At 44.0% G+C, this 13,763-nt stretch overlaps 1 protein-coding gene across 1 annotated transcript; it reads left to right on the top strand.

The window, feature by feature from the left end:
• Positions 1–379: 379 nt before the first annotated feature.
• LOC115202860 (serine/threonine-protein kinase SBK1) lies at positions 380–12,219 on the top strand. Its single transcript, XM_029766954.1, has 4 exons — positions 380–630; positions 5,667–5,905; positions 10,764–10,966; positions 11,391–12,219. The coding sequence occupies exons 2-4, from the start codon at positions 5,719–5,721 to the stop codon at positions 12,174–12,176; spliced, it is 1,176 nt and encodes a 391-aa protein (XP_029622814.1). The 5' UTR covers positions 380–630; positions 5,667–5,718; the 3' UTR covers positions 12,177–12,219.
• Positions 12,220–13,763: the final 1,544 nt, after the last annotated feature.

The raw sequence follows: 13,763 nt of genomic DNA, 5'->3' as shown, positions 1-13,763 counted from the left end.
TGCATAGTTGGGAAGGGCTCATAAGCAAGCAATTCATGGTAAAGTCTACACCAGTTGTATTCAGCGCATGTGACAAATACAATTTTATTTGATTTTGACACCTGCCGATGCCAACACCTGTTCCACACACATTTGTAGGCTATTTAAACGTCCTGGGTCAAATATTACTCGAATACATTACATTATATCTGCTCCACTAGTTTTTTACTTGTCGTTTATTCCCATTGCGCAAAGAGAGAGAACGTTGGGTATCTGTATGGAGACACAAGACCCCCTCCCTCCCTTATGTCGCGCCGCTGCTGCTTCGCTCTGCTCTCCGATTGGACCGCCGCTGCGGAGGGCTGGCGTTAACGCAGCCTCGCTGCCTGGCGGTAGTTGCATCTAGCAGCCGTAGGCCGACAGAGACAACAGGGCAAGTCAGGCTGACAGAGGTACTGACGAGGCAGACAGAAGCACCAGCAAGGTGATATTATTGTGCGCCGCTGTGCATATTGGCAACAAAGCGTTGAATCTGCACGATTTTGCACAGGAAATCAGACCAGTCCTGTAACGGTTTATCCTGCTATACAATTAAAGTTTCTGCTGAACGGAATGACAGCACCAGCTATTGCATGCAGCGCAATCTGAAAGGTAAGAGACATTGATAACAATGGATCATCATTGTTGGTTGGATCATAACAATTTCAATCAATTTATCAGTGCTTTTATTTGGATTTTATAGACCTGCTTATTGATTTTTTTTTTTTGCATAATGTTTCACACATTCATTATTCCTGCTGGTCTGTTTTCATCCCATAATGACATGTTTACAAGCAAGTCGATGTCCTTTAAAATATGGTTTAGAATTAGCTATGTGGTTTACATTGTGTGCTTACATCTCTCAAATGGTTATTTGTTGTGCATTATTGTCTTACTGTAACCTATTATTTAATACATCTACGGCATCGTAACATGTAGCCTGAGACCAGTATAGTAAACACTAGGAGAAGGACAATGGGTATGATAGCCTATGGCTGAAGATATTTGGCTTGATAGCATCATAGTGAAATAGCCTTCCAATGAATTGCAGTGATATTTATGTATATTCATAAATACCTGTGTAGAAGGCCATTTGAAATGTGTATGATGCTCTCAAGTGCTACATCAGTCATTGTAAACTGTTGTGTATTGGTATGGATGTTCCTATGCTCCTCTCCTCAGTGCCTTCCTTGTCTGTTCACACACACACACACACACACACACACACACACACACACACACACACACACACACACACACACACACACACACACACACACACACACACACACATTTACCTTTTACACAAATTATTTTCCTATTCTTAACACCTACAGTAAAGTTCCATATGAATCCTCCATGCTACTTGTAGACACAACATGTCATTGTTCTCGTCAGACGCTGTAGATAATAGCGTCTATGCTTTGTCTGTGCTGGGACATGTGATCCAAAGACTTGTGTGTTTTGTGGTCACTTAGCCAGAGCATTCAGAGGATATTTATTCTACCCTTTGCCTTTGTCAGCTTCATCTCACACTGGCCATACAGCAGTGTGAGATGGAGAAACAGCTATAGCATTCAGAGCATATGCAAACTATATTCTTTATGAAGTGTCCCTCTCTGACCATACTGTAGATGTAATGGGGATCATATTCAGATACTCAGCATTACCCAGAGCAGCAGGTTGGATTGCTTTCCTCTCAGACAGACAGTGTTATGTAAGCAATGTGAGTGAAAACAGTTGACTTTGCTGTTGGTGGAGGTTGGAGAAACCCCTCTGGTGATTTTTAATGGTTTGTGAGAGACAACAGAAACCCATCCCTCTCTTACGACGCAAACTTCATTCTAGATGTACTGTTATATCATTCAAATTGTGAGCTTTGTGATTTGAGAGCTGCTGGTTTGGGGGCATTGTGGGTGTTGTCTTACTGGTACTCACCTGTTTGTATTTGACAATAATACGCTAAGGGCATCAAGGTGCCAGTCTGTCTGGCATTTCTCCTTGACTGTGAGAGGAAACAACAGTGGCACCCAGTTCACCTAGTCCTTGGGATATAGCCTATTTTACTAGTGGACAGACCCCAGGAGAAGGACTTCTGCACTGTTCTGCACTGTTCTATCTTTTGGTCTAAATTGCTCTCTGTTACAACACCAAATAAACCATGTTGACCCGTATTATTCATAAGTGTTATGAGTCATGACTACTAAAGCACCCTCCACACAGGCTGACCTGTTCTGCATATTAGTTCTGGTACTATACAAACACACAAAACTATATTCACATCTCCTAGCTGTTTGGAAATGTAGGACAATGTACTTTTTTGAGGATGGTAAAATGGGCTGTGTTAGATTTGTTCAAACATTTACAGCAAATAGAGGCGAATGGCCCCCACTCCTCAGTTAAACAAAGAAAACAGTACATTGGCTGGATGTTCTGTTTGGGTTTAGGATGTACTCCAATAGCCTGCCAACATGGTCAATGGCCCAGGTAATTGAACTATCCACCAGACCAGCAGAACTCAAATTGCAATCTCACTGCATCAACGGCCTTCAGTCCAGTAAAGCTGTAGTAGGACTTCTCTAAGTAACTGTTATACCTTTGTTGGAATACCTACTGCACTGAACAACAACACAGAGAACATGCTATGCACACACAATCAACTGTAGATAGATGCTGTGTTGCATTCATGGACGAATACATTTTACAACATCAAAGACCATGTCACAATTTTCATTTGAATCTAAAAGGCTAAGTAAGACAAGGCAGTGAAAGTGTGTTACAGAGGACATGGGACACGTTTATAAGAGTGCCAGACTCCTCATTTAATCATGGACTGGGCGGTAATCATCCACATCGTAACTGTGGGAGACAGGCAGTGCCATGAAGAATAAATCACAAAACTGTGATCCCATTTCAGTTCACAGCTCAGTCTCTTGATTTGTGTAGATTTTGACATGTTAATCAATCATTTACATGGTTGTTTTCCCTCTAGAAAATCGTACTTAATCACATCAAATCTTGCTAACGAAGCTTGAGATTCACAGTTTACATTGCATATCTACAAATAATCACTCCGGCTCATGTTACAGTGATGGTAACATTTTGTAGGTGGATTACCTCTTTACTCCAGGCAGGCAGAATTGATCAGCTGGCCAAGGCAGCTCTTGGTGTGCTGCTCTTTCTGTTGTGTGTGGGCTGTGTTTGTGTGAGTGTAAATGTGTCTGCGTGCACATGTGTGAGTGTGGAGAGCAGGAGGCAGATGACCATTGCTCAGCACTTTGTGCGGGTTGTCACGTTTCCTACCTATAGTCACATAGCACCCAGACTGTAAGTCAATATTCCTGGCATTGCCAGCAATTAACTACAGCCTGCCTGCCTGCCTGTCTGCCCTCTATGAGCTGTGAGCTGCAGCAAGGCGACAAAAAGGTCCTCAGTGTCCAGGCCTCTCACTGCATTGCCCAGCCCCTCCCCCATCTGCAGTACTACCCAGCCCCTCCCCCACCTGCAGTACTGCCCCTTGGGCCCTCCAGTCACCAATCCTCATCGACCACCTTTTCTCCAGTGTGTTATGCAAAGACCAGCGTCACATGGGGATACAGGAGGAGGGGTGGGGATGAGAGCTGTGACTCAAGGTACACCAGTCAAACTGTGCGCCGTCTGTGCTTTGAATACAGATGAGCTGAATCCCATAGAGGAGAGACATGGCACGGTGGTCACAGTGCTCTATCTGTGTGACAAACAGAGCTTGGTGCTCCCAGAGGTCCTCCTGGGAATAGCGGTGGCATGAATATTCCGGGGACGGGGACTGGGGGCAGGAAGCGGGGACGGGGAGCGGCGAGGGAGCGGGCCTGGTGGCTGCTGTGGGGCTGAGTCAGGGCTGCAGCAGAGGAGCAGAGCTTAATTACCACTGTTTGACTCTCCTTTCATCTCCAGGCTCTTTGATATGACACAAACCATGCAAAAGTGTGTGTGTGTGTGTGTGTGTGTGTGTATGTGTGTGTGTGTGTGTGTGTGTGTGTGCGTGTGTGTGCGTGCGTGCGTGTGTGTGTCTGTGTGTGTGTGAGGGTCTGTGTGTTTGTGGCGCTGGTTCATCTTCATATGTAGAAGAGAAATGGGACTGGGCTGCCTAGGCTGTTGTGTGTTTTAATAACCTTGTCAGTGGGATGCTGACTGGACTGCTGCTAGTAGTCATAGTACTGCTCTGATGGACAGCCAGCTGGCTCCCCTGTTGAAACAGCCCCCTCAGTGAATTGTCACACATGTACAATGCATAAACTCACAGAAAAATAAGTACACACACACACACACACACACACACACACACACACACACTGTGGAGCCGTCCCTGAGGCATACACAGATGGACTAGCCACAGGATCTCGCGCATCCTGTCTCATTCAACACATTCTTATCTTCATTAATGAGAGATGGCACAATTCTGCTGTACCATCAGGGCCGTGAAGTTCATTCAGTCATTCAGAGATTTGTCTGCCCTGGGTGATGAAAGAAAGGATATTGCAAATGAGTGTTTCTTGGCTTGTCGTTACATGGTCTTGGATCAGACGGCCGACTGAAACAGATCTGCAATGAGCTGAGCTGACAAAATTTCACCGGCAGGCAAGATAATAAAATTGTCTGTCAAGAATGAACCACTGATGTCGCTGTCTCTCCTTTGCCATGCGAGTGAATGTTGAGTTGGTGCTCTGAGTAATTTGAGGCTCAGACCTAGACTAAAGGTTTTGTGGATCTCACAGAACTCTAACAGGAGACATTTTGAAACGAAGTTTTGGAGGGCACAGAAGAGTAACAGAAGAAGCATAGCCAAATGATCTGAATCCAGAGTGCGAGTGACTGATTAGTGAAGTGGAAAGGGAATTAGCTGTCTCTGTTCTTTCCTCTGCAGTGGTTGTGTGTTCCCCAGCACTGTTCTCTGGGTGGAAACAGGCCTGTGATCTCGGTCACTTGAAAGGGGCTTCACACAGCGGAAAGTAGATCTGTGTTTAACGCGGGATGCAATGGTTACATAAGAGCTTATTTGTCTCGGATACAAAACACTCAGTGTCTTTGATGTTGTCGATAAACAAGGTGTGTGTCTCTCTGTGTGTAGAGAGAGGTGAGACACAAAAGCCATTGGTGTATCCACCATTTTCATTGCGTAGGCTACGTGCCTATCTACATTTAAGTAATTTAGCAGACGCTCTTATCCAGAGCGACTTACAAATTGGTGCATTCACCTTATGATATCCAGTGGAACAACCACTTTACAATAGTGCATCTAAATCTTTTAGGGGGGGGGATTAGAAGGATTACTTTATCCTATCCTATCCTAGGTATTCCTTAAAGAGGTGGGGTTTCAGGTGTCTCCGGAAGGTGGTGATTGACTCCGCTGTCCTGGCGTCGTGAGGGAGCTTGTTCCACCATAGGGGTGCCAGAGCAGCGAACAGTTTTGACTGGGCTGAGCGGGAACTGTGCTTCCTCAGAGGTAGGGGGGCCAGCAGGCCAGCGGTGGATGAGCGCAGTGCCCTCGTTTGGGTGTAGGGACTGATCAGAGCCTGAACGTACGGAGGTGCCGTTCCCCTCACGGCTCCGTAGGCAAGCACCATCTTTAACCTTGCATTCCTTCCTGCTCCTCCTGTTAACTTCTTTAGGAACAACAGCAGTCACCAGATCCCTGTGCTCCAGGCTTCTCTCCCAGGCAGAATGAGCTCTTCTCCCCATGGGTCCCACGGGTCTGGGTCCCGCGCCTCCATCGACATCCTGGAGGAGCTGCAGCTCATTGCTGCCCAGAACCTGGAGAAGCTAGACATCAGCAAGTACTATGAGGTCATCAGAGAGCTGGGTAAGGGTACCTATGGGAAAGTGGACCTGGTCATCCACAAAATCAGAGGTGAGTTTGTCTCTGATGGAAGCTACCTGTGCCATTGAGAATAACCAATGTGTTATATTCATGCCAGTTGGTCTATTCCAGACACACCATCAACAGAGCGCAACAAAACAGAAACATTGCTTGCTGATGTGAAAACAACCAAATCATATTTTTTCTGGGGTTTTATGTGTTTACAATCAGAACATTTAGATTCACTCCAGATTCCATCTAAAATATACTGCTCAAAAAAATAAAGGGAACACTTAAACAACACATCCTAGATCTGAATGAAAGAAATAATCTTATTAAATACTTTTTTCTTTACATAGTTGAATGTGCTGACAACAAAATCACACAAAAATAATCAATGGAAATCCAATTTATCAACCCATGGAGGTCTGGATTTGGAGTCACACTCAAAATTAAAGTGGAAAACCACACTACAGGCTGATCCAACTTTGATGTAATGTCCTTAAAACAAGTCAAAATGAGGCTCAGTAGTGTGTGTGGCCTCCATGTGCCTGTATGACCTCCCTACAACGCCTGGGCATGCTCCTGATGAGATGGCGGATGGTCTCCTGAGGGATCTCCTCCCAGACATGGACTAAAGCATCCGCCAACTCCTGGACAGTCTGTGGTGCAACGTGGCGTTGGTGGATGGAGCGAGACCTGATGTCCCAGATGTGCTCAATTGGATTCAGGTCTGGGGAACGGGTGGGCCAGTCCATAGCATCAATGCCTTCCTCTTGCAGGAACTGCTGACACACTCCAGCCACATGAGGTCTAGCATTGTCTTGCATTAGGAGGAACCCAGGGCCAACCGCACCAGCATATGGTCTCACAAGGGGTCTGAGGATCTCATCTCGGTACCTAATGGCAGTCAGGCTACCTCTGGCGAGCACATGGAGGGCTGTGCGGCCCCCCAAAGAAATGCCACCCCACACCATGACTGACCCACCGCCAAACCGGTCATGCTGGAGGATGTTGCAGGCAGTAGAACGTTCTCCACGGCGTCTCCAGACTCTGTCACGTCTGTCACATGCTCAGTGTGAACCTGCTTTCATCTGTGAAGAGCACAGGGCGTCAGTGGCGAATTTGCCAATCTTGGTGTTCTCTGGCAAATCCCAAACGTCCTGCACGGTGTTGGGCTGTAAGCACAACCCCCACCTGTGGACGTCGGGCCCTCATTACCACCCTCATGGAGTCTGTTTCTGACCGTTTGAGCAGACACATGCACATTTGTGGCCTGCTGGAGGTCATTTTGCAGGGCTCTGGCAGTGCTCCTCCTGCTCCTCCTTGCACAAAGGCGGAGGTAGCGGTCCTGCTGCTGGGTTGTTGCCCTCCTACGGCCTCCTCCACGTCTCCTGATGTACTGGCCTGTCTCCTGGTAGCGCCTCCATGCTCTGGACACTACGCTGACAGACACAGCAAACCTTCTTACCACAGCTCGCATTGATGTGCCATCCTGGATGAGCTGCACTACCTGAGCCACTTGTGTGGGTTGTAGACTCCGTCTCATGCTACCACTAGAGTGAAAGCACCGCCAGCATTCAAAAGTGACCAAAACATCAGCCAGGAAGCATAGGAACTGAGAAGTGGTCTGTGGTCCCCACCTGCAGAACCACTCCTTTATTGGGGGTGTCTTGCTAATTGCCTATAATTTCCACCTGTTGTCTATTCCATTTGCACAACAGCATGTGAAATTTATTGTCAATCAGTGTTGCTTCCTAAGTGGACAGTTTGATTTCACAGAAGTGTGATTGACTTGGAGTTACATTGTGTTGTTTAAGTGTTCCCTTTATTTTTTTGAGCAGTGTATATATTTTTTTACATGTTTTCCATGGTCACAGTAATCTTACACATCTTTGAAGTATTTAGATCGCTCCACTCTTTAAAGAATTCATTTGTGGACCATAATTATAGCGAATGCAGCGTCCCTAATTTCGGAATAGCAGTGAAGCACAAACCCCATCCAGACTGCTTATCAAAATGACCTATTTTAGCAAATCTTTTCAACCTTTGTGACATAAAATGCAAGCCAAAATGTCAACCATCTGCTCAGTCCACTTTACAGTCTTGTTTAACCAACTCAAAAGTGTGTGGGGGGAGCAATTGACCCTCCTACATCTAGAGGAATAATGATAAACTGTGCACTTTGGTGGCTTGTGTATATCTTCTGCTCTTTTATAAAGCCGTGAAAGGACACACCATCTGGAAGTATCCAAAACCACTATCACTGGGTTGTCATTAGACCTAAATCATGTACAAAAACACTTACATCCAGGCTGTATCACAACCGGCCGTGATTGGGAGTCCCATAGGGCGCACACAATTGGCCCAGCGTCGTCCGGGTGTGGCCGGTGTAGGCCGTCATTGTAAATAAGAATTTGTTCTTAACTGACTTGCCTAGTTAAACAAAGGTAAAAAATTAAGTCTTTACCCAGCTCTCGGATTCCACGCTGCCATCATATTACATTCCCCAATTCAAACATTTGACGCTACCAGCTCAGGACATAAATAATGAAAAGATTTCTTGCCGTCAGAGATTTGTTGAATAGTATTTATATGATGACTTCTAAATCATGCTGCTGTGTAATTGGGTTTTAGTGAGGCAGGCTAATTTGCTACCCTATCAAAGATCTGGGAATTAGGGTGGCTGTAAATTTGGGTATGAGTATAATCTCAGATTAGCATGATTCATAAGGGAGACCAATCTTTATTTTATAGTTTGATGATAGCTTTGATAATGCTCACTCAATCCATCATACAGGTGGATATTAGCTTGAATGTAGACCTGTAGTGTCACGTTCGTCTGAAGGAGACCAAGGTGCAGGTAGGCGAACATTTTTCCTTTATTCAAAATGAACACCGTCAAAACAACAAAAACAATAAAGCACAAACGAAACATGAAGTGAATGGCGTGCTCACAGATAACTAACCAAAAAACAAGATCCCACAAAAACCCAGTGGGAAAAGGTTGCCTAAATATGATCCCCAATCAGAGACAACAAAAGACAGCTGCCTCTGATTGGGAACCATATCAGGCCAACATAGAAATAAAAAAACCTAGATATACATAATCTAGAATGCCCACCCAAATCACACCCTGACCTAACCAAATAGAGAAGTAAAAAGGCTCTCTACGGTCAGGGCGTGACATGTAGTTCTGGAATAATTCATTGCATATCAGTCATCATGTGGGATTACCACAATTCAGCAAAAATGTATATTCGGAGATCAAATCATTTTGAAGGAAGCTATCAAAACAGTTCTTCACTTTCAAATCTGATTTAGTTAGAATTAATATTCACAATTTCTCTGTGAGTGAATATCCATCTAAACCTCTTCAAAATGTACAGTATGTTCAATTAATATTTAGTGTTCACTTTTGTATACGACTATAGAGAGACAATATTAGTTATTTTGTATTTGCAGTGCAAATATTTTCCCAATACAATTTTGTCTATTGATTTTAATAGTTCAACATTCCGTTTTTACCAACATTCTGTTCTTACCATATCAACGATCATATCATTTGGTGTAGTTTTAGTTTAATTTATTCACACAAAAAAAGACAAGTGAAAGACAAACAGTGACATTAAAAAAACAAGGTACAGTAAAGATGTGTGCAGGTGAGGTTGGAAACCCAAGAGGACTTTTATGAAAACCGAAAAATATACAGTGCATTCGGAAAGTATACGTGTTGTTATGTTACAGCCTTATTCTAAAATGGATTAAATAAATACAAATCCTCATCAATCTACACACAATACCCCATAACGACAATGAGAAAACAGTTTTACATTTTTTTTTGCAAATGTATTAAAAATCAAAACAGAAATACCTTATTTCCATAAGTATTCAAGACTCTTTGCAATGAGTCTTGAAATTGAGCTCAGGTGCATCCTGTTACCATTGATCATCCTTGAAATGTTTCTACAACTTGATTGGAGTCTACCAACAGCCTCATTTCATTGGGGCATGGACTCTACAAGGTGTCGAAAGCGTTCCACAGAGATGCTGGCCCATGTTGACTCCAATGCTTCCCACAGTTGTGTCAAGTTGGCTGGATGTCCTTTGGGTGGTGGACCATTCTTGATACAACTGGGAAACTGTTGAGGGTGGAAAAACCCAGCAGCGTTGCAGTTCTTGACACAAACCGGTGTTCTTGGCACCTATAACCATACCCCATTCAAAGGCACTTAAATATTTTGTCTTGCCCATTCACCCTCTGAATGGCACACATACACAATCCATGTCTTCAATTGTCTCAAGACTTAAAAATCCTTCTTTAACCTGTCTCCTCCGCTTCATCTGCACTGATTGAAATGGATTTAACAAGTGACATCAATAATGGATCACCTGGATTCACCTGGTCAGTCTGACATGGAAAGTTGTTCTTAATGTTTTTTATACTGAGTGTATATGAACCACAAGGATTTACAGACAGGCAAAGGAAAAGCAGCTCCCTCCTCCCAATCATTGACTCTAATTTTATTAGTGTTGCACTTACTGGCTCTATTTCAGTACGTGTTTACTGCAACACTTTTGTATGTAATCACTTTCAATTTACTGCCAAATCCGCTGCATCAAAGCTGAAGTGCCCATGCAGCCCCATCCCCTCCTCTCTGTAGGTAAAGAGGATGGTGTTGTGACTAAAATATTCTGACAGAGGCTTTGGAATATTTATAAATCCCCCTCAGCGAAAAAAAAAGTGGTCTTGGATGAAATCCTGTAACCTCACTAAATTGAATTAATCCCAGACAGGTTTTGTAATTAATATCAGTTTAATTTATTTACAAGCCTACATTTGGTGCAGCTAACTGTCTCATAGGACTCACAGAACATTTCTCATCCAGTACTGTACGTTATATTCTAGGCACTAAGATGGCTCTGAAGTTCTTGAGGAAGAAAACAACCAAACTGAAGAGCTTCTTAAGGGAGTACAGCATCTCTCTCTACCTGTCTCCCTGCCCCTTTATCATCAACATGTTCGGCATTGCCTTTGAGACAGACGACTACTACGTCTTCGCTCAGGAGTATGCCCTGGCAGGAGACCTCTTCGACATCATTCCCCCTCAGGTGAGATGAACAGAGATGTATTCATCTGCTGTTACAATAGAAGGCTCTCAACATAATGTCTGAAATATGAATAACATAAAAGCTATTTTATTTCCAGATGAAGGATAATGTACAGATTTGACATGATAAATGTTCATGTGTAAAATTAATGTGAGATATTGGTGCTGTATATCTATTTTTAGAAAAAGCTCAGATAGCAACATAATCCAACTCATTATCTAACCACTCGTCATCCATTGAAGACTATTTATAGAAAGTTATTTTCTATAACTAATGTAATACCTGATAACCCCTAGTCAAAATGTACTGTGGAGAGTTACATAAAATCCTTGGCTTATGGCCAAACACACATTCTCGTGGAAGGCTTAAATCTTTTACTTGCTGGTGGATTGTTTGACCTCAGTGTGTACTCGTCTCCTTTTAGGTGGGTCTTCCAGAGACGGTGGCTAAGCGTTGTGTCCACCAGGTGGCCATCGCCCTGGACTACCTGCACTGTAAGAAGCTAGTCCACCGGGACATCAAGCCTGAGAACATCCTCATCTTTGACAAAGAGTGCCGTAAGGTCAAGCTGTCAGACTTCGGCATGACGCGGCGTGCCGGCTCCCCAGTGAAGCGTGTCAGCGGAACCATCCCGTACACGGCACCGGAGTTGTGCGACGCCTCGCAGCACGAGGGCTTCTGCGTGGACTACAGCACTGACGTGTGGGCCTTCGGTGTCCTCCTCTTCTGCATGCTCACCGGCAACTTCCCCTGGGAGAAGGCCCTGCCGTCGGACGCCTTCTACCAGGAGTTTGTGCGCTGGCAGCGGCGCCGGACGGGCACGGTGCCCTCTCAGTGGCGGCGCTTCACAGACGAGGGGCTGCGCATGTTCCGCAGGCTCCTGTCCGTTGAGCAGGAGCGCCGCTGCTCCGTTAAGGAGGTTTTCAGCTACTTCAACCACCCCTGGATGCTGGACAATGAGCCGGGCAGCAGCAGCGTTGCGGGAGGAGGGTCAGTGGGCAGTGGGCCCCAGGTGGAGCTCAGCTCGTCGTCATCTGAAGAGGATGTGCTGGTGGACAGGCTAAAGCAGCAAAGCCTGATAGAGCCCATGGGCGGACACTACTCCTCCACCGGCTCCCCCTCCTCCACCAGCAGCTACGAACGTGTCTCCCGTGACAACGGAGGGGCCGGACGCATCTTGGTGGCCACGCCCATTGAAATCTGTGTGTAGAGATTGGCTGTGCACACACATACACACACTGTATAAACACTAACATACGAAGGTCAAATAACAGAGAACGATCTTCCTGGTTAAAGGAAGAGGTGGGAGAACAGCCTGGTCTCATAGACTAGAAGTAACATAGTAAATGTAAATCCTCGATACTGAAATTATTATGATATGTTACTTTTTGTATGGTTACATAAGACAGATGGTTACTTAAGGCAAAAAACGAAAGTAGGGTGGTTGGTCGGGCTATAACTCTAATGTCTAGCAACCCAAAGGTTGCAAATTTGAATCTCATCACGGACAACTCTAGCAACTTTTCAACTACTTACTACTTTTTAGCTACTTACCATGTTAGCTAACCTTAACCCTAACCCTGACCCCTAACCCCCAGCCTAGCTAACGTTAGCCAGCTACCACCTAGATAGAATTCGTAACATATAGTACATTTTGCAAATTCGTAACTTATCAAATCAAATCAAATGTATTTGTAACATACACATGGTTAGCAGGTGTTAATGCAAGTGTAGCGAAATGCTTGTGCTTCTAGTTCTGACCATGCAGTAATATCTAACAAGTAATATAACCTAACAATTTCACAACAACTACCTTATACACACAAGTGTAAAGGAATGAATACGAATATGTACATAAAAATATATAAATGAGTGATGGCCGAACGGCATAGGCAAGATGCAGTAGATGGTATAGAGTACAGTATATACATATGAGATGAGCAATGCAGGGTATGAAAACATTATATGAAGTGACATTGTTCAACGTGGCTAGTGATACATTACATCAGGATGGCAAGATGCAGTAGATGGTAAGAGTACAGTATATACATATGAGATGAGCAATGCAGGGTATGAAAACATTATATGAAGTGACATTGTTCAACGTGGCTAGTGATACATTACATCAAGATGGCAAGATGCAGTAGATGGTATAGAGTACAGTATATACGTGAGATGAGTAATGTAGGGTATGAAACCATTATATGAAGTGGCATTGTTTAAAGTGGCTAGTGATACATTACATCAAGATGGCAAGATGCAGTAGATGGTATAGCGTACAGTAAATACATATGAGATGAGTAATGTAGGATATGGGAATATTATATAAAGTGGCATTGTTTAAAGTGGCTAGTGATACATTTAATTATATCAAGATGGCAAGATGCAGTAGATGGTATAGCGTACAGTATATACATATGGGATGAGAATGTAGGGTATGTAAACATTATATACTGCTCAAAAAAATAAAGGGAACACTTAAACAACACATCCTAGATCTGAATGAAAGAAATAATCTTATTAAATACTTTTTTCTTTACATAGTTGAATGTGCTGACAACAAAATCACACAAAAATAATCAATGGAAATCCAATTTATCAACCCATGGAGGTCTGGATTTGGAGTCACATTCAAAATTAAAGTGGAAAACCACACTACAGGCTGATCCAACTTTGATGTAATGTCCTTAAAACAAGTCAAAATGAATCTCAGTAGTGTGTGTGGCCTCCACGTGCCTGTATGACCTCCCTACAACGCCTGGGCATGCTCCTGATGAGGTGGCGGATGGTCTCTTGA

The sequence above is a fragment of the Salmo trutta genome, chromosome 1 (genome assembly GCF_901001165.1).
Source record: "Salmo trutta chromosome 1, fSalTru1.1, whole genome shotgun sequence".
NCBI classification, from domain to species: Eukaryota; Metazoa; Chordata; class Actinopteri; order Salmoniformes; family Salmonidae; genus Salmo; species Salmo trutta.
The sequence above is the reverse complement of the archived record's forward strand: the minus strand, read 5'-3'. Positions and strand labels throughout refer to the sequence as shown.